Source organism: Microcebus murinus, chromosome 19 (genome assembly GCF_040939455.1).
Source record: "Microcebus murinus isolate Inina chromosome 19, M.murinus_Inina_mat1.0, whole genome shotgun sequence".
NCBI classification, from domain to species: Eukaryota; Metazoa; Chordata; class Mammalia; order Primates; family Cheirogaleidae; genus Microcebus; species Microcebus murinus.
In genome coordinates, this window is record NC_134122.1 from 6,086,131 (window position 1) to 6,106,083 (window position 19,953).

Consider the following 19,953-nt stretch of genomic DNA (forward strand, 5'->3'; position numbering starts at 1 on the left):
CTCTTGGCACCTTAAGTGTCCAATCAAGGTTCTGCTGTCACTGTGGACAGCTCCATGCTCATAGCTTCCAAAATGGGACTGAAATAAAAAAAGGGTCTGCCAGAAATATCCAGTACCGTAGGACCCATCCTCTCACAGCCTTTGAGTATTAGGCTGAGTGACTCGGGGAAGGTGACTTCATCTTTCGGAGCCTCAGTTACTGCATCTGTGAAATGGGCGTACAGGGCAGTTACTACTTCTTCATGGGGTCTGGTGATCGTCACCTGGGATTGTTGGCTCCTAGAAGGTGTCCGGGGAACAGTCGTCGTGGGGCTAGGGGGTAGTCAAGGATCTGCTTGGTGCCTACTCACGGTTTTCCCTCCTCTCTCTGCTTTGATTTTCCAGGGTAATCAGGAAGCAGCAGCTGCCCCTGACACAATGGCTCAGCCTTACGCCTCGGCCCAGTTCGCTCCCCCGCAGAATGGCATCCCCGCTGAATACACGGCCCCTCACCCCCACCCCGCGCCAGAGTACACCGGCCAGACCACCGTCCCCGAGCACACGTTAAACCTGTACCCCCCCGCCCAGCCCCACTCCGAGCCGAGCCCGGCGGACACGAGCGCACAGACTGTCTCCGGCACTGCCACAGTAAGTGGGCGCTTCCCGGGGGGCCTGGGCTGGGGCGGGTGTCCCCCAAGGGGCATGGTGGTGCCCTGGGAGTGACAGCGGGGCTGGGTGCACCTCTGTCTACCAAAGGTCTCTGGCGAGCAAATGAGTCCCCAAGACCATCCTTGCAATGGCAGCTTCCCAGAGGCGACCCCATCTACCGGTATTCTTTCCTGCTGTTTATTTAAATCAACACGCTTTCCGTGAACTGCATTTATTTGTAAAAGAAAGCGTCCATCTATTTTCCGTATAGTTTTGCTTTACCCGGAATGCCCTCCTAATAGAATCTTTTTCTTTTTTGCAACATCCTTGTGGATGTTATAATTGACATACTGTAAAATTCACCAATTTTAGGTGTGCAACTCACACTGACTTTCCAGTGTATCTGCAGAGTTGTGCAGCCATTGCCCAAATCTAATTCTGGAACTTCTCCATCACCCTAAGAGCAAATGTTACGACTGTTTGCGGCTATTCCCTATCCCCGCCCCGACTTTGTGAGTCTGGCTCCTTTAACTTAGCTGATGCGTATGAGAATTCACCCGTGTCCCTGTGTTTGTCCCCGGCATCTTCCTTTTTACTGATGGCTCAAAGAGTAGGGAGCGGTGTGAACTACAGAGGGGTAGCAGCACGAAAGCATGTTGGCGGACAAGGGCACGCTTCCGTATCTCCATGGCGACGGCGATACAACTTTGTACAACAGAAAGAGTCCATTTTATTGCACGCAAATGGATTAAAACAAGCAGCAGAAATATTTTATCACTATAAATAAAAAAACTAGTGTTATTGGCCATTCATCAAAGATAACCCTGAACAAAAATAATTATATTAGAATTAGAGTGTTCATGTGTGTAATGTCTAAAAATAATCATGCCTATCACAGCGTCTATGTGGACCACACAGTTGGGAAACCTTGTTCTGCAGAATTCTTTAGAAGCTTGTGCACACCAAGCCCCTGGGCCGGAGCATTTTCTAGGTGCAAGGCAATTCTGCTCTTCGCTGTGCGCTCGGGCCTCTTGAAAACCAGCACTTGTGACGAAGTGCGTGAGTTTGAACCGCTGTCTAGTTCCTATCATAAGAAGTAACCGCCGACTGACTTTGGTACTTGGTGCCTCGTTCATTTAAGGCTAGTTTTGGAGATTTTAAGAAATAGTATCCACTCTGACGTTTTTAATCACCATCGCCTTTTAAAATCTATTTTGCGAAAATAACTATCGTGTACAATTTGCCGTCTTAAGCGTTTTAATGTGCACTGTTCAGTAGCATTGAGCGCATCCACGACGTAGAGCAACCACCACCATTCTCTAGCTTCACAACGTTCTCACGCCCCAAAAGGAAACCCCGTACCCATTAAGCAGACTGTTCCCCTCCTGCCTCCCCAGAGTCCCTGGCAACCACCAGTCTGCCTTTGGTGTCTGGCTTCTTTGTCTCAGTGTGATGTTGTCGGGTCCATGTACGTCAAATACGACACTGGATACACCACATTTTTTTGGGTACCACGTTCATCTGCGGGTGGACGTTTGAGTTGTCTCCTACTTTGGGCTGTGCTGCCGTGGCCGTTTTGTCTTTGGATGCTGCGTCTTAAGGATGGTTTTATTAAATGGGTTTGCTGGGTTGGCAGGTGTTTATTGTTTTTGTGTTGACTACCTGTGATAGTGACGCTGTTGTTGTCCACAGTTTGCTGGTTATGTTGTGATAATAAGTGGGAGTAGTGTCTGGGTAGGTTATTTTTAGACTAAAGCAAAAAAAAAAAAAAAGGCTCTAATCAGACATTATTTATTAAGCTAATGGCTGTGAAAGATTCATTAATTCATTCACAAATACTTTTTAAGCAACTTTAGGGCCTGGACTTATAGTAGGTGATATAGGTGAACCAAGCATCATGATCTTTCTCTCTTGTAACTTAGCACGAGAGGCAAAGAGTGAGCATGTGCTCACCGCCAAGTGTTGGTAGATGCCCTTAAGGAAAATAGGGGTGTTGTGGGAAGATAACAAAAAGAACAGAGGTGCTACCTGCAAACAGGTGGTCTGGGAACTTTTCTTTAAGGAGATGACATTTAAGGTGAGAAGACAAAAGCATTCCAGGCAGAGGAAATACCAAGGTCAAAGGTCCTACAGTTGAAAAGATCTCAGCTCATTCCAAGCCCTAAGGGGAGGCCAGTGTGTTTAGGGCATGGCGAAGGGGGTTTGAGATTGCTGTGGCTAAATAAATACATAAAGTAGGAGCAATTAGCAGGGATTTTATATCCTACAGGTGAGGTGGGTCCAACAAAGGCTTGGGATTCCAAGTGAGCAGACATGGGAAGCGATAGAAAAGAGTTTAAGCCGGAAGAGATACGAAATGAGATGTAGAAAGAAAGATTTAATGATGCCTCGCTTATCCAGTTGGGAAGCCGAGATACTGGACATCCTCGTCCTGCGAAAAGAGCACTTCAGAGAACAACACAATTAAATTTAAATGGCGCGTTGAGCGTCCACCGTGCCCGGGCTCTGCAGCGAGATAAAGCGAAGAGCCCACGAGTTCTCTTCGCTTGGAGAGATGTGGGTCCACTAGAGAACTCGGCGTGTGCTCTGTTAACTGCAGTAACGCACCAGATTCCGGAGCGAGGTTTTTTCACGGCTTTTTTTTTTTTTTTTTTATGCATCGTGGTGACGGGAGGAAAAGACGCTTTCCGAGGGCTCTGCCTCAGCGTCGTCATGGGAGGAGGGTACGTTGCAGAGGCTTCTCGTGACGCGGGACCGGAAGCTCAGCAGGACACGTGTAGGCGCATTCACAGCACGCAGTGCAGGGGGGGAAGGTTCACTTTGTGCACAGCCTGGTTCTTGGCGGCGTCCGTCAGGGGCCAGCAGGACCCGTCCCTGCCGCTTTGTGCACCTCCGTTCTCTGCCTGCACGTGCAGGCTCTCGTCGTCACAACCAGCAGGTCCGTGACGATCTCTTGGGTTGGTCCCCTGCGAGCCCCGGGAGTCCCTCCCTCTCCCTGGCTTGCGTGGTGGCATCTTCGTTCAGTGGCCGAGGCTGAGCTGAGAGCCTCAGCCCTGGGGCCCCGGAGGAGCTTCCTACCCAAATGCATTGGATGAGGATCGGTTCACCAGCATCATGGACTAAAGGTGCCTCCAGAACAACTCATTAAAGGAACCGCGCCGACGGGAGTAGTCGGAGCTAAAGGCAGTGCAGCGAGCCGAGCCGCTGCGTGGAGAGGCTTATGCTGATATGCTTGTCAAGTGCTGGGGGAGAAGAGAAAGGCAAGCACAGAGCCCTGGAGACCTTTGAAAGGGTGAGGTTTGGAGGAAGAGGAGCTACTGAATAAGCCGTCAACAGGATATTCAGATTGGGGGTTCCGGCAGGTGTGCGTGGGGCCGTGGGGACCCCAAGGGTGTACACTGAGAAGACATTATCGAAGCTGGTGGTTTGGGTATCAGCGAATACCGGGAGGAGCAGTTTTGCTTGGGTAGTGGGAAGGGGTGCTAGGGAGATGAGAGCCGAGGAATAGCTGGGTGTCCACTGCCCATCACGACAGCAGCCAAGGAGCAAAGAGAGAAAGCAGTCTGGGGGGCAGTTGATTTAGGCTCACTGATTTATGCCGATGATAAAGTCCCTACGGGGCACAGACAGAAAAGGAAGCGAGAGATAGGAGGGGATAACTATTCAGGAAAGAGAGGCACAAAATGTTTTAGAGAGAGGATAAGAAGGAATAGGGCCAAGGGTATTTGGATAGAGTAGGTCACCTAAGGAAAAAAAAAAAAACAAACAAACAAAAAGAATTTTTGTAGCCTTATTGGCATGCACTAACTGCATATTCGTAATGCACACTGTGGTTAAGTCTTTACAAACATACATATATGCGGAACCACTGTCAAGGGAGTGAATGTCTACACTGTGCCAAAGTCCTTCCTTGCCCTTTTGTCATCGCCCCCTCCCAGTCCTCTCCCTCATTCCCAGGCAACCACCGGATCTGCTCTTTTCACCGTAGCTTAGTTTGTAGATTCTAGAATTTCATGTCACTGGCATCAAACGAAAATTGGCTCTTTTCGTTGGGCATCTTTCGCTCAGCAGCATCATCCTTACATCGATCATACCATCGTGTCTGTCCGTAGCTCCTTCCCTCTCTGGGTGCTGTTGCGTTGCGTGGATGCGCCACAGTTTACTTCTCCATTGACCTGCGCACGGTTGTTTGCATTGTTTTCTGTTCTGGGTCACTCCAGATAAGGCTTCTGAGAACGCCTGGAAGCACTTTTCATGTTGAAGCAGAAAAGAGAAGGAAGAGTAAATGTAGGAGTGTGCAGTGAAATTCCAAAGTTAAGGGATGACATGAGGAGACCGTTCAGTTTTGCCTTCATCTTCTCACTCATGAAGGCAGTGTTGTCTACGGACAAGAGAATGAGAAGAGGACTTTGGAGACTAGGGAAAATTCCTGACCTTGGGCAAACCTGTCAGGAGTCCTCCTGAGGCTGTTTGAATGGCGGGGGCGGGGGGCACCTCAGTGTGGACAACGTGCAGGTGCACTGATACTAGTTAGCAATTGTTTTGTCTTCTCTAGCAACCTGTGAGTGGTGCATACTCCTACAGGGGTTTTAAAGGAAAGACAGCCATCAGAGGCTGAAGCAGGTGGGCTTTGGGACGGATCCTGAAGGAAATTTGGGGACTTAAACTCTTACCTGATCTTGGGTGAGGGCTGGAATCATAAAAGGAGCCGTCTTGTTTTCTGGTTTGCTCCTGCAGATGATTACGTACATATATACCTATCTCTCTTTGGCCAAACCAGAAAATAAAATAAGCTGCTGTTTCTATTTGTGACTTAGTTCTTAGTTGTCTTTTCCTGCTCTGAACCAGCAGAACGTGGTCTATGACCAGTTTATGTCTAGTGGTCGAGGCCACTCCGTGCATTCCCTGGGTGCGCCTTCTGTTCCCTCCAGGTTCGGAGTTTCCTAGGGAGGGACTCTAACCTCGAAGCAGGTCAGAACTACCTGGGCGCACAGCCCTGCTTCAGTCTACAGAGCTATTGCCGGGAGAACACCTAAGTCATTCCCCACCGGGTAGGGTAGTCCCTGGAATAACTTGCTGTCCTTTGACACCTGTCTCCGTGGTGCTTAATGTCATTCTAAGGGCACTGTGGAGGCCATTATTTCTTTGAGAAACTAAGTACTTTTGGGTAAGAGAAAACATCCATCCATCTGTCGGGCTCCAAGAACATCTAATATATGCACATGATTTAACACGAAGTGCAGAATCTGTAGAAGGGAAGCAGAATGCACCCAGAGCTCCCAGCCAGAGCGAAGCAAAATACAGACAGAAAAGACTTACCAGGTCATCCTTTCAGTTCCCCACGGGCCGGGATGAGTCCCTGCGGGACATTTTTTCTGCTGAATCTCTATTTAATGTAGGCCTCCAAACACATCATGGATCACTGTGCTGACAGAGCCAATACTGTATTATATTGGATCTTCTTCCTGACAAGGTATTTTACTCTTGACATATTATAATTAGAGATTTGCAAGTGGTGAATTCTCCATGTATCTCCAATAGCAACTTAACTTCTATTTTTAACACCTCTGCAGTGTGTTTAAAAGGCTCCCACCACTTTCCCACTAGCTCTAAGCCCTGCTGGGGGAAAGAAAGTGGGTGCCTGAGCTAGGTCCCCGAGCTCTGGGCTCTAGGATGAGGGATAAGGGCTATTTAAGGAGCCAGGTTCTTCTTTGGCCTCAGCCACTTCCCACTGCAGTGTTAGCTGTGTCTTGATAGTTCATTGATATTTTAGGAAGATAAGATATTGTTGATGATGTCCTGTTCTTAACCCTTTGCATGCCGACTCTGTTGTCGAAGCCAATTAAATAGCTAAGGAACAGGGAGAACTTGTTCAGTACATTCCTTTTTATTAACTAGCTATTATTATTATTATTAAAGCAACTCAGGCTTATGGTTTAAAAAGCGAAGCATTAGAAAAGGATGTAAAATGAAAACTAAAATTTCCCGACACTCACAACCCCAGTTCGTAGTCTCTCTGCCAGAAGTAACAGTTCCTAATCCTTACATTTCCTTGCAGAAGTGTTTCATGCAAGTGCAAGCATATGCCTGCTTCTCTGTCTCTATCATCTGCCTCTGATTCAACCTTTAGATCTTCTAACTTCTCACTGGTTCCACTCTCAAAATAACAGAACTGAAATCTACCAAGCACGCACATCGGCACCTTTTTATACCTGAGGCACCATTCTGTATCGTACTTGGGGATCCAGTGGCATTCTTTTTCATATTTGTGTGTATTCTTACATACAGGGGTATCCCACCGATGGAATGGAGGTGGTTTCTTGGTTTTATTTTGCGATGCGGTTACTCCCTAGGAGGCCGTACACATATTGCTGTCTATCTGTGAGTGTCCCTGTGCGGGAATGGTCAAAAGGTGCGTGGATTTAAAATGCAGACGTTGACCAGCTACCTGCGGAGAGTTTGCACCAATGAGCACCCTAATGCAAAGTACCTAAGCAAGCCTGCCGTCCACACTCTTGCCAACACAGTGTGTTGGCCGGACTCTTGGCTCGTGGCCACTTAGACTGTGTGTGCTCGGGTATGGCTGTCCCTCTCTTTGACAAGTGAGAGTATGTTAGAAGTTGTCTGGTGTCATGGAGAAGAAACACGAAGGTGTGTTGCCACTAGTAGAGACCTGCTTTGGTCCGCAGACCACGCTAGGCCTTCTTTCACTCCTTGTTTTGTTTTCACATCCAAACCTTTTAAGTGGTATTATTATTCATAGTACCCCTCATTTTACACTGGGGAAATAAAGAGACAAAGAAGCTAAGGGTGTCACCCTTGTCTGCCTGCTGTCAAAGCCCAGGCTCTTTCTCCAGTCTCCAACTGTCCCCCAGAAAGTTTCCTGGCCAGTGGCTTCAATAAACCAGTGCCTGAGGTCAGGGCAAGAGACCCCAAATTTTCCCCGTGGCTAGGGTCACCATCCCTGCTCAGTCTAATCTGGATAAGCGGGTGTAGTTAAGTGCCTGGCCCCAAACTCGTCAGGATTCGACCCTCTGCTCCACCGTGTACAAGCTGAAGGACCTCACGCTGGTCATAGGACTCCTCTGCTCTCATTATTTCTGTCCTTCCCATCCTTCCTCAAACCTCCTTCCGCTTCCCTTCTAAACAACCATCGATGGGTTACAGAGCACCAGAGGGCCTTTCCTTGGAGGAGGATTTCAGCCTCACATACTTACGTTGAAAGTTTGGCAAAACTGTGGAAGGATGCCACGTCTAAAAATAGGGCAAGTGAGGACATCGAAACGGGAAGCAAGAAAGAATAGTTTCAAAAATAATAATTTTTGCTCATTAAATGTCAGACTATATTTTAAGCACTTCACATGCACAATCTCAACTAATCTTGCCTCTTCCCTGCCCTAAAAATAGTATGTATGAAGTGTCATCATGCCATGTTACAGGTGCGGAGTAACTGCACCAGTAGGCTCCTGGCTGAGGCAAGTAACTCACTGAAGGTCAGGGTTGCTAACAGGTAGGAGCTGGAGCTCGGAACCAGGCATGCCAGACTCAAGGCCAGAATCGGGAAGGGCTGGAAGTCCCCAGGGTGTCCCCCCAGGCACGCCCGGCCACACTGGCTGGCCTCTTTTCTGAATAGATCGCTGTCGCAGAAAGGAATGTTCTGTGTGGGAATCGCTCCGCTCACCCCCGGGAAGGCCCCAGCAGACCCAAGCACGTGCGATGTTACAGATTCGGCGTGTGCTCCTGTCTGAGACCCGTGCCTTGAGCAAACTCCAATAACATGTTCCGGTGACTGCAAAATTGTCTTTTCCGATGACGGTGTGGCTGAGCTGTTTTGTCGATAGCGGTTCTATTTTCCTAAGATTCGCATTTAATTTGCAGACACAGGTACCCTCTCTTGTGTCCTCACGAGCTCCTGTATTAGGCTTATGCTTCTTGTATACTCTTTGGAACAAATGGCCCTGGGCTTTCAGGATCAAGGAAAGGCCTTCGTTATTGCTCAGGACCAGGGCCTTTTTACTGTGCTAAAGATCCTGCTCACCAAGGAGTGGCCAGTCGTGAGGGACTAAAAGGCGAGATTGATCCCAACTTAGGATGAGTCTAGGGGGAGCAGCAAGGCTCTGAGCATGGAAGACCCACGTATATGATTTTTTTTTTTTTTTTTTTTAGTTCTGGGACTTCTGCCTTCGATTCTGGCAGCACTGAAAGTTCTCATGATAGGTCAAAAAAAAAAAAAATGTCACTGGTTGAATATTCCCAGGTGCTATCGGAAGAAGCAGAGAAGAATCTAGGCGCAGAGCTTGGAGCTCTAGATCTGAACCAGAGTGGGACTGCAGGCATGTTACATAACCTCTGTGAGCCTCAATTTCTTCATTTATGTGTATGTGAGACTCAGAGAAGTTGTGAAGTCCTAATACCATACTATATCCATGAAGGACTTAGCACAGTGACAGGCACTTAGTAAACACTCTATGAGACAGGCCATTAGAGTGATGAGAAAATCACATTATCCATAATGAGAAATCAGAGTGGTCTCCTTGGTCCTGAATTCTTCATGTGACATTTTTTTTCCCCCAAGGAGAATAAATCCATCTTAAGAATTGTGAAATGTTCTGCATTAATCCAGCTAAGACTCAAATGCCCAGATTTATTTTAAAAGTAATGTTCATATTTAATTATTTATAGACAAAACGGTTTTCAGTCATTCACATCTGAGTACAACTGATGAGTACAAGTTGTCCGTTGACCTAAGTCTAGGTCATGGGCAAACAAGGTAGGATTTATTCGGGAAAGAAATGACTGAAGGTTTGTTTGTAAGGGCTGAGGACATCTTGCTTTTGCTAAATGAGGGAAGATCAGGCATCTTCTAAGGGTTTGATTTAATGTGTCCTTAGGGGGACTTCATTTCCATTGCGCGTCTTGCAGCCATCTGAGAAGTTTCATGGTGACCTTCCCATCACTTGGTGCTTTGTGCTTATTCATGCCTGTATTTATTGCCATCAATTTACCTGTCAGGATGACTAAGCAGTCTCTGTCTTTGATTGAGGTGTTAGTCTTGGGCAAGTCTTAACACACAGTATAATTTTAAATCGTTGGGATAATGACTGGAGAGTTTGAAGATGAAGTCAACTGTCTATGAGCTATATACCAAGGACTGAATTACCTTTGCATAGCTCATAGCCCCATTTGGCAGGGCTTTGCGCTTCTGTTTGTTTTTAAATGAACTTAGAAGCAGGCATTAATTCTTTTTGCGTGTAGTGTTTGAGTCACTCGTGAGCCAGCCATCATTTTATACCCTTAATTCATGGCCACACACTGTTTAGGTTTATGGTGAGTTTGTATGAATTATGTGTTCTTTTTGAATTCAAGCCTAGAGAAAGAAGTTGGCCATTCTCTGTTAAGAGAGGATTCAGAGGTGGTTCAGCCAAAACCTTGGCATATTAGAGCTGGAAGGTGTCAAAGAATTCACCTAGACTATTCTCTTCATTGCGCATATTTGAAAAGATCACATATGCCAGGAGTTGAAAGCTCAGATACTCTCAGGTCAAGGCAAATAGCATGAATGTTTAAAAGAGATCTGTTTATTTTAGAGACACAAGTAAAATAATTTTCTCCATTAATATAATTTTCTCCATAATTATAAAATTACAGGCATGATGATGCCATGTAACCCTTGTGTGGTGGGGACGCTATAGCAGATGAGAGAACACCTGTTCTGTCCAAAGGAAGCGGCCCCTTTCAGACCATCCAATCATTGCTACTTTGGATTTCTGAACCGCTATTATGACACCTTTTTATTTTTTCTTCTCAAGAGTAAGCAGCAATTTGGAATTCCACGTGTTCTCCTGTTTACTACCATTTTTGGTATCTGCTTATCTGCCTAGCTCCTGAATATACTGAGCTTATGACTTCTGACTTAATCTTGGAACCTTTTTTTATTAAATAAACAAGAGGTAAAATTAGGAACTTTAGCCCTTTGAAGGAGACTATATCTCAGGTTCACAGAAGAGGCAGCTTGGATGCTTCAGTGAGACAGTGCAGAGATTCATAGAACGTTAGAATGGCCCTCTTGTCTGCTTGCTTCCTTCGTGCATGGTGCTGAGGCACAGAGAGAGGGCAGCTGACCTGCCTGAGTCATGCAGTGAGTATCACAGCAGAACCCAGGATGGGGAGGTCCTTGGAATTTCCAGCGCACCATGCCCTTCCCTGCATATTCTGTTTGCTTCTACAGTCCTTTTTCTCTTCCTTCTATCTCGTGGATTCTGTAGCAGTTTTCAAAATCCACTCACCCAGGGTTATCTCTGCACTGAAAAAATAAACACAGCCTGGATTCCATGCTTTTAGGAGCACGTTGGGGTATACAGTTGGAGGCTCCGAATCTCTTTGCTGGTCCGTTTTGGTTCTTAGCCAGAGGTTTCAGCCACTTAGGAACCTTATTCTCACAAAGACTTCCAGACTTTTGAAAAACAAAGTCTTCATTTTTATCTCGTTTTCTCCTGCCGCCCCTGGCACTGTGCACATTCGGCAGTGTTATGTGTTCCTGCCAACTCCGGTCCAGGGGTCAGGAAACTCTCACCGGGGGGTCTGAATTTCTACCTTTGCATCCCTAAGGAATGTGGAGCCTGCCAAATTGGCAAATTATAGAGCTTTGATAGAGAGCTAGGATCGCTTTTACTGCACAAGCTCTGCAGGTGCTCAGAGGCTGGGTTTTGCCCCCTGAGGACAGAAACCAGACTCTCTGGAGGCTGTGAGCCCAGCAGCACGGAGTTCCCACAGAGCCGTTATGGGCTTTCTGACATCTGGGCTCCAGACAGAAGGTCATTACCACCTGGAGAATAAACCATCCCTCTGGCATCAGGAACAAAATGTACCTGGGCTTGAGGACCTGACTTTTATGCAGTCTCAGTGTCCTTGGGGTGGAAGCTATATGGGCAAGTTCTTTCTCCATAAACCAAGGTTCTCAGACTGCACAGCTCACAACAAACCGCTGGGCCATCAGGATCAATGTGCTTGCAGGGCTTAAGAGTTGCAGGCTTGTTTAGGAAGTGAAAACACAGTTTTCCTATAGGAGGAAAAAAAATGTATAGAGTGGTAAATCATGCAATTGCAACAATATGGGCTACCTTAGTCTTTTAAAATGAAGAAATGGAAATGTGCTTTCTGATTGGCAGATAGGGAAAATCAAATAAAAACTTTGGAGGCTGAAAGGAAGGAAAAACAGAGGAAGAAACTATCCTGTCTTGAACGTGTGGATCACAATAACTGCCAATTAGTGAGCTCACACTAGGTGCCCATGGAGCTTTGAGTGTGACCTGGTCAAATCTCCGCAGCATCTGGAGGAGGCAGGCATCATAATTGACCCCTTATTACCTGAGCCAAAAAAACAGCCGAGAGAAATCAAGGGTATTGTCCAAAGTCATGAAGCTGGTAAGGGCAGAGACGGGATTCAGAGGGTCCACTGTGTTACCCACTCTGTTCTGGGGGCTTCTGTGAGCATGTGTCATACTGTGCATTTTCTCCCCGTAACCCTTCATGGGATAGGTGGGATGATAACGAAATTACACATGAGGAAACTGAGGCACAGGGGTTCAGTAAATGCAAACATAGTCCTAGAAGATTCCAAAACCCATTTTATGTGATTTCCCTATTGGCATTTAGCTTACTTTACCTAAATGACATCCCCTACTAACTATTTTAATCATGGTAACATCCTAACAGACAAATATCTTAACAGTCCTACGATTCTGTGTAGCTCTGAACTTCCTCTGTTTACACAACCAAACACACACACACATACCCCTCCCACCCGAAGCCACCCCCTCCCAGGTGGCACCCAGTGGCCCCAGAGAGTGAAGAGGCTTCAGACCATTTGGCAAGCTGGCAGAGGAAGCCCCTATCTCTCCCAGAGAAGCTTGCTACAAGGAAGTCGCTAATTATAACCCAAATTGTATTTGACTTCTGCATCTTTGCTTCACATTGTAACACTATAATTTAAATAGATTGTTCCCTGGCCTTTTTTAGGGGGAGAAATTAACTACCATTTTTTTTTAAACTAATAAAAGCAGCGGTAATGGCAGCACTCCAATGACAGGAGGTGGGTTTTGCCCCTCCCCCCTTCCCTCTAATTGGCTTGCAGGTGGGAGTTCGGTTAGCAATTATGCCAGGAGTTGCCCGAAGAGTTCCAGGCAGTGTCTCCGGGTGACATTCATCTGGTGGCTGCACAAAAGGGAAAGAGGGGACAGTGGGGGGGCAGGCAGGGGTCGGGGGACAAACCACGAAGAGTCTCCTTGACTCCAGGAGATGGAAGTTGGGGACTGGTGGGAGATGAGAATTATTAATCTTGTTTTCAGTTACTGAAAACAGGGAACCAGAGAGGACATGGCAGAAGGTGGGGAAGAGGCATTAGAAGCACCCCTAGAGCTCAGGGCCTTGGCTATCTTTCTCTCCATCCAGTCCAACTGTTGGTGGGACCCAGAGCTCCTCACGGGGCCCTTCCTTTTCTCTCTTGGCCTTCTCCAAGCTTTCAGTGTTAGAATTCAGAAGCTAGGCCAGGGGTTGGCAAACCCCGGCTTATTATGCATTTTTTTGTCAATAAAGTTTTATTGGGACACAGTCACACTAATCAGTTCACATATCACCTATGGTTGCTTTTGCATGATGACAGCATCATGCAAAGAGTCTTTTGTGAAAGAAGTAGTTGGCCCACAAAGCCAAAAAGTGCTTGCTTTTTTAGCCCTCAACAGAAAGATTTGCCAACCTCTGATCCAGGCCACAGTTTTACCTATTTTTGTTGTGCCGGCTTTATTTGGACATCAGCCCTAGTTTATTGGGCTCCAATTAAATTAATTGCCCATATTTTAAAATGAAAGTTTTCACAAAATAAGCTGGCTTTGCTTAAAAAGTGGAGAAGTCTAACCAAACATGGCAATGGTGTGCTAAAGTTTGAGGACGGGCTGTTCTCTAAGACGGTTTGCCACCGTCTCCGGCTCTCCTTAGGGCATCTTCCCAAGCTCACCTGCCCTGCCTGCAGGGACTGGCCCTCATGGGCATTTGAATTCGAATCTGCTACCTGTTCTGGGACTTCTGGGTTGTTTTTTTAATAAAATATTTTCAATTTCTCACCAGACCAATGAATTGCATTTTTAAATTTTTCCCTCTTCCTCTCCATCAAACTGGACTTCCCTGTGGAACTTTGCAAAGAAAAAAAAAAAAGGGTTGTGTAATGCCAGAATTTAGTGAATGCCAGAGTTATATTAGATATACAGCATCCTCTTCCTCTTCAAACACACACCCATACACTCATGCACGTGCACACACACACACACACACACTGCCCTGTTTTCTCAAAAAAATCTTTCTTTGGAATTAAAACTTATGTCACTGCAGATGCTTTTTGACTTATTATGGGGTATGTCCCAAGAAACCTATCATAAGTTGAAAATATCATATGTTGGAAATGTTAATATGCCTTACCTACCCATTGTCATAGCATAGTCTACCTTGAATGTGCTGAAAACACTCACATTAGACTACAGTTGAGCTAAGCCATCCAACACAAAGCCTATTTTATAATTAAGTGTGGAATATCGCCTGTAATTTATTGAATATTGTACTCAAAGGGAAAACCAAATGGTCGTATGGGCACTTGAAATACGGTTTCTGCTGAATGCTTATGGTCTTCACGCCATCGTAAAGTTGAAAAGTCGTAAGTTGAGGCACCGTCAGTTGGGGACTGTCTGTACTGGCCTCGATTTAACCCCAGCAAGGGTAGTAAGTGTTACATTCTTCTGAGGTCAAAGAATGAATGTCAACATTATTATTAGTAGTAGATCAAGTAATAACAGTGCTGGGCAATGCAGTCATGATTTAAGTCCATTCCATCTAAACCTAGTGGCAGGTAGTGTTATACCCATTTGACAGATAAGGAAAACAGAGACTCAGAAATGTGACATAAACCGTCCTAACTGATGACTCCAGGAAGTGATGGACATGGAACTCAAAGCCAGTCCTGACTGATGCCAAAGGCACCAGGCTTTCTCTACCATTATGGAAACTCTGTAAACAGTATGCGCAGACAGTCGAACCAGAACTTAACTAAGACAGGCCACTGATGCCCACCGTCTGGAGCTGGCATATGGGTCATGGCAAGCCCCGGGGTGACTTGTCCTGTAGCTGCAATCATTGATCCCTGCAATAGCCCCTGAAAGCTTGGTTAGTGCCACTGACAGTCAGTTTTGGGAAAAGCCATTAAAGCACCTTCCATCATTCTCAGCAAACATTCAGAGCATTTTTTTCCACCAGGCTCAAAAGAGGGAGAACTAAGGGTGGGAGGAGGGAATGGCGTGCTTCCTTTCCAATATAAGGGCTCATCGAATAGGAGAATACCCACCCATGGCAGAGGGAAATTCTAGTGAACAGGATCCAGGCTTTATGTGGCGCTTAATTCCACCATAGAGTCCACTATGGGCTGCACAGGCATCTCGACTCACCCCGATATGAGTGTGTGGTTTTAGGGGGCCCTGTGATTGTCCTTCTCCAGCTTGGGGAGTGAGTCCTGCAGGCTCTCTGAGGACTCACAGTGTCCTGACACTGAGCCTTTGGCAATGACACCACAGACATGAGGTAATTACGGATCTGTTACTTCACACGCCAGGCTAAGTGGACCTCTGATTATTATTCCAAGTATAATAGGGACATAACTAACATTGAAGGGAAATTGTACTTCTCTCTTTTATTAACTGCTTTTATATTCCCTTGTGCATGGCTGTGATGCTATGAAATCTCCTTAAATGTGATATTACTCAATATAATACAATAATAATGAACACACCATAATGAATTGGATTACTTTGCAAACAGCCCTTCTAAAATTGAATTTCCCATCATATCCCTGGGCTGTCCCAGGGCTTCTGAGCTCACAGGCCCTCCCTGTAGCTGGGTGCTTGGGAATCTGACTTCACAGTCACTTAGGTTTTCATAGGTGGGGGCAGTTGGTCCTCATCGTTTTATTCATGGTGGGACGTTGGCCAACCAAGTTCCCAGGCATCTCACGGAGTGTCGAAGCTAAGAGATGTAAACGGTTTTTGATACCTCGGCATAGTTTGAATATGAACTGGGCTTGGTGGCATCAGGAAAGAAGCTAGAGAGAAAAGGAGGAGGACTTCGATCCTGGAATTAAACTCTGAGTATCTCCTATAATTGCCTTTGCTGGAGGTTCTATTAAATCTTTGTGTGTAACCTCTTGCCCTGACACCATTCAAAACCAGAGCTCCCTTTACGTGCTATGTGTGCGTTGAACACTCATCCTTTGTTTGGTGTTCAAAAAATGTTTATTAAACTCCTACTATGTGTCACACATACATTAATCTATTAAAGGCACACCCAGCAGTTTTACAGTAATTTAAAATTTAATTTTTGATATAAAGCAATAAAATCCCTGAGGATATCACTGTGCCTTATTCATCTTTTTTTATTGTTAGTGTCTGGCATAGTGCCTGGGACAAGGTAGATACTCGAGAATTGTGTATGATTCATTTGTTTGTGGATATTTTTGGGGTTTGTACTGTTTGAGAGGCATAGGGAAAGGTCTTAGAGGCATGAGAGTGAGTAAGATAGAGGTAGGTTCTCCTTCAGGTAACTTACGATCCGCTGCAAAACAGATACAGACAGACATCAATCAGACGATTAAATATAGTTGGCCTTCTATATATGCCAGGTTCTATATCCCATGGAAATATGAAAATATTGTATTTTCCACCTCCGGTTGGTTGAATCCACAGGGGTAGAACTGCGGATATGGAGCGTTGATTGTAATTAATTTGTGCAAAGTTGCAGGAAGAAAAGGTGTAGGGTGCTATGCAAACAAGTAATGGGAGACGTAAGTCAGGGTAGAGGTTCAATAAAGACTTCCTTGAAAAAATGACTTTTAAAATCAGAATAAGTGAAAGATATCCAGGGCAAAGGGGGAATCTTCCAGAAGGGGCAACAGGTGCAGAAGCAAGATGCAGCGGCATGCCAGGGCCACCTTCCATTGGCTTGTCATTGCCAATCGTGCACATCTCAACATGACAAGGGTGTCACATTAGTAGCTTGATACGGCCACGGTGAAAGCATTTACACCATGAGCATCGGCAGTGCTACAAGTCAGGGATTTTTTGGTCTAGTTTTCTGGAGAGCTCATTGTTAACCCGTCACCAGTACAGCAGTGGCAGAAAGGGACTTGGCATAGTCAAGGGCAAGAATGTCAGTGTGGCTGGGCTGAGGGCCAGGGAGAAGGTGGCCCAAGCTGAGGATAAACATGAGGTGGAAACACTCATGCGGCCCTTGCAGGCCATATGCGGGGATTTCACATCATCTTTTGCACAGTGTGTGGCCACTGCAGGATTTTAAGCAAGAAAAATGGCGTAATCAGATTTCATTGTAAGAATGATCTCACTGCTATGTGGAAAATGGATTGGAAGGAAGGGAATAATGAGGTTGGATAGCGACAGAAAGAACAGTTGGTCGGTTGTTGCAATGGTCTAGACGAGAGATGGCAACGTGAAGTGGTCTGGTCTGGGACTTGGATAGGAGTGATTATCAAATGCCTGAAGGATCTGCCAAAGCTCTTTGTAATATGCAGCATACACACATGTAAACTGTGTCCCTAATTTAGCATTGTGTAGTCCCTAGAATGGCCATTGAGTGCTGATGTGATGAGACTGTCTTTTCAGTGAGGAAACTGAGGCTTGGAGAGTCAGCAGGACTTGGTGACTTTCCAATGGTCACATCACTGGTAAGCGTGACTTAGCGGGACTCTTCAGTCTGCACTAATGCCCACAGCCTTATCCTTTTTCTACCGCCACCTTTTTCTAAGGAGCTAGAAGAATGGCAAAGCCACTGGGCTTGCAACAAGGAGACAACAGAAAGATACATCCTTGCATGGGGCAAGTAGGAGTCAGGAAATGTTGGCTTCGGACACGATCTCACGCGGGCCCTTACCCCCTTGCCACTTCAGGAATGGTGTCTGAGATAAACGTCGCAGTTGGACACTAACTAGACGTAACTTCCACCACCACCACCCCAACCCCCGTGCGGGTTTTTGGTTGAATTCAGACTAGAGCCCTTGGAAATTGTGCATTGGAAAACAGTTCTGGATACATTAATTTCTGTCATACATAATGCATGAGGGGAAATCCGTGGTATTTTTAAACAATGGAAATGAGAGAATCTGCTTTTTGGGCATTGATCCCAATTACATTTAGTTCAGAAAACATTTATCAACACCTACTGTGTGCCAGGTTCTTACTGGAAAACAGAGATGAGTCAGGCATTGTCCGCGCCCAGGAAGAGTGAGAAATCAAGGGAGACACCCACTGAGCCATCAGCTCTGGGTTAGACACTGAGATTCAGAGAGGAGGGGAGTCCCGAGTGCCCTAGAGGGGCACACAGCCAGCAGGGGGGAACCAGGACACCCCAGCACATCTGAGAGTGTGGGGTTGCTGAGGAAGAGTGTCTCATGCCCGGGCTTCGGTTGCATGTTTTTCCCCCCATTTATTTTCTCCCCACCAAGAGACCCTTGTTTGAAAGCCTCTATCTTCCAGCCCTGGTGTGTGCACCTCACCATTAGCTCAACATGGTAGCAGGAGCTGTTAGCATTATGTTGCTATTTCTACAATTACCACCATTATTACTACGGCAACGACACCTACACTGTTGTTACTACTACTGCTTCTTATAGTGTTGTTATTTTACTTAATGGTAGATCATGCATTCAGAATTATTTGTTGAGTGTGTGCTGTTCGAGGCACCAGAGATTTGGGAATAGACAAAAATAGATGTGGTTTCTGGCCTTAGAATGTTCATGTTCTTATAGGAGAGACAGGTTGAAACAAGTAATCAATGTAACTAAATAATTGCAGTTTGTAATGTTTGTTTCAGTTATGCATTGCTGCCCAACAGGCTACCCCAGACATAGGAACTTAAGACAGCCACTGTTTTCATTTGCTCACAAGTCTATGCTTCGGGAACTTAGGTGGGGTTTAGCTGTACAGATCAGCTTGGTGCACTCACCGCGAGTAGCTGGACTGGGCAGGAAGCCCCAAGGCTTCCCTCAGATGTCTGGAAGTTGGTGACTGTCTGAATGTCCGCCCTCTCTCTCCACTCGCCAAGCTCGGGCTTCCTCACAACGTGGTCGTGTCAGGTGGTCAGACTTCTCACATGGGCACCCCTACAGCATACACGCACTCACACGGTAGCTGATTTCCGGAAGGGAACGTCTCAAGGAATGGAAGTGGAAGCTTCGAATCTCTTAAAGCTCAGCCTTGGTATTTGCTCTTTGCTACTTCTGCCTCCATCTGTTGGTTGAAATAAGCTGTAGAGTCACCCTAGATTCAACGAGAGGGGAAAAGATGCCACCCTTTGACCAGGAGAAATGGCAGAGAATTTGCAGCCGTCTTAAATCCGCCACGATGTATTTTGAAGCAAACACATACCAGGTTGAGAAAGAGAACAACGAGGGAGAGAGGGACATTAGGTCAGGGAAGCCTTCTCAGAGGGGGTGGCAGTTAAGCTGTGCTCTGAAGGATAAGGGGGGGGGGGGTCAAGCATGAGCAGGAACAGCATTCCGGGAAGAGGGAAGAGCATGTGCAAAGCCACGTGCCCCATCACGCTGAATCCCCAGTGCAGCCTTCCCTACCCTCCCAGCCAGTTAGCACTGTCTTCTTGGAAGCGGTCATAGGTAGAGTGTAAAGAGTATGCTTTGGGGCATCTGAGAATCCCGGGTGAAATCCTGTCTTTGTTGCTTTTTAGCTGTGTTGTCTGAGGCAAGAGATAATGTAGTAAATCTGCTGGCCTCAGTTAGAAGCAGTTGTGGATAGCAGTCATTTTTTTTTTCTTTATGTATTTCCAAATGAGACCACCCATAGTACCACATTTAGATGGATGACTTGCCGTCGTCTACATAGTGGTAGTGCCCCCAGGCATTGGTGGGACCAAGGTGAGTCACAATGCAGGGATGAGGACACTGAGACTGTCCAACCACAAAGGGCCAGGCAGAGAAGCCCACCGCCTGCTGACCGAGTCCACGGCAATGCCCGGCTTGCTGCTCCTGCCCCTCGGCGCGGCGTCGGGTGGGGGTGGGGAGAGGAGAGGTGGGAGGGGACTCGCTATTGGAGCAGTAGGAATCTAACATACAGACAGATGAGAAGAAACAGAAAGGTAGCTCCTTCCCCACACTGGCTTGTTTCTCCTTTATAGAAAAGGCATCAGTTCCATGGAGCGGGACATTCCTGGGTTCAAATCCCAACACTGCTGCTTACTCACTGCGTGACTTTGGCAAAGCCATTGAAT

The 19,953-nt window shown here is 46.4% G+C and overlaps 1 protein-coding gene across 31 annotated transcripts in view; it reads left to right on the forward strand.

Annotated features, from left to right (window-relative positions):
• RBFOX1 (RNA binding fox-1 homolog 1) overlaps positions 1–19,953 on the forward strand; it is a 1,966,619-nt gene that overhangs the window by 1,792,091 nt on the left and 154,575 nt on the right. For all 31 annotated transcript variants that reach the window (XM_075995067.1, XM_075995066.1, XM_075995073.1 and 28 more), the window contains one exon: positions 385–627. In XM_075995067.1, the coding sequence (XP_075851182.1) occupies positions 385–627 (243 nt within the window). The remainder of the gene's footprint in view (positions 1–384; positions 628–19,953) is intronic.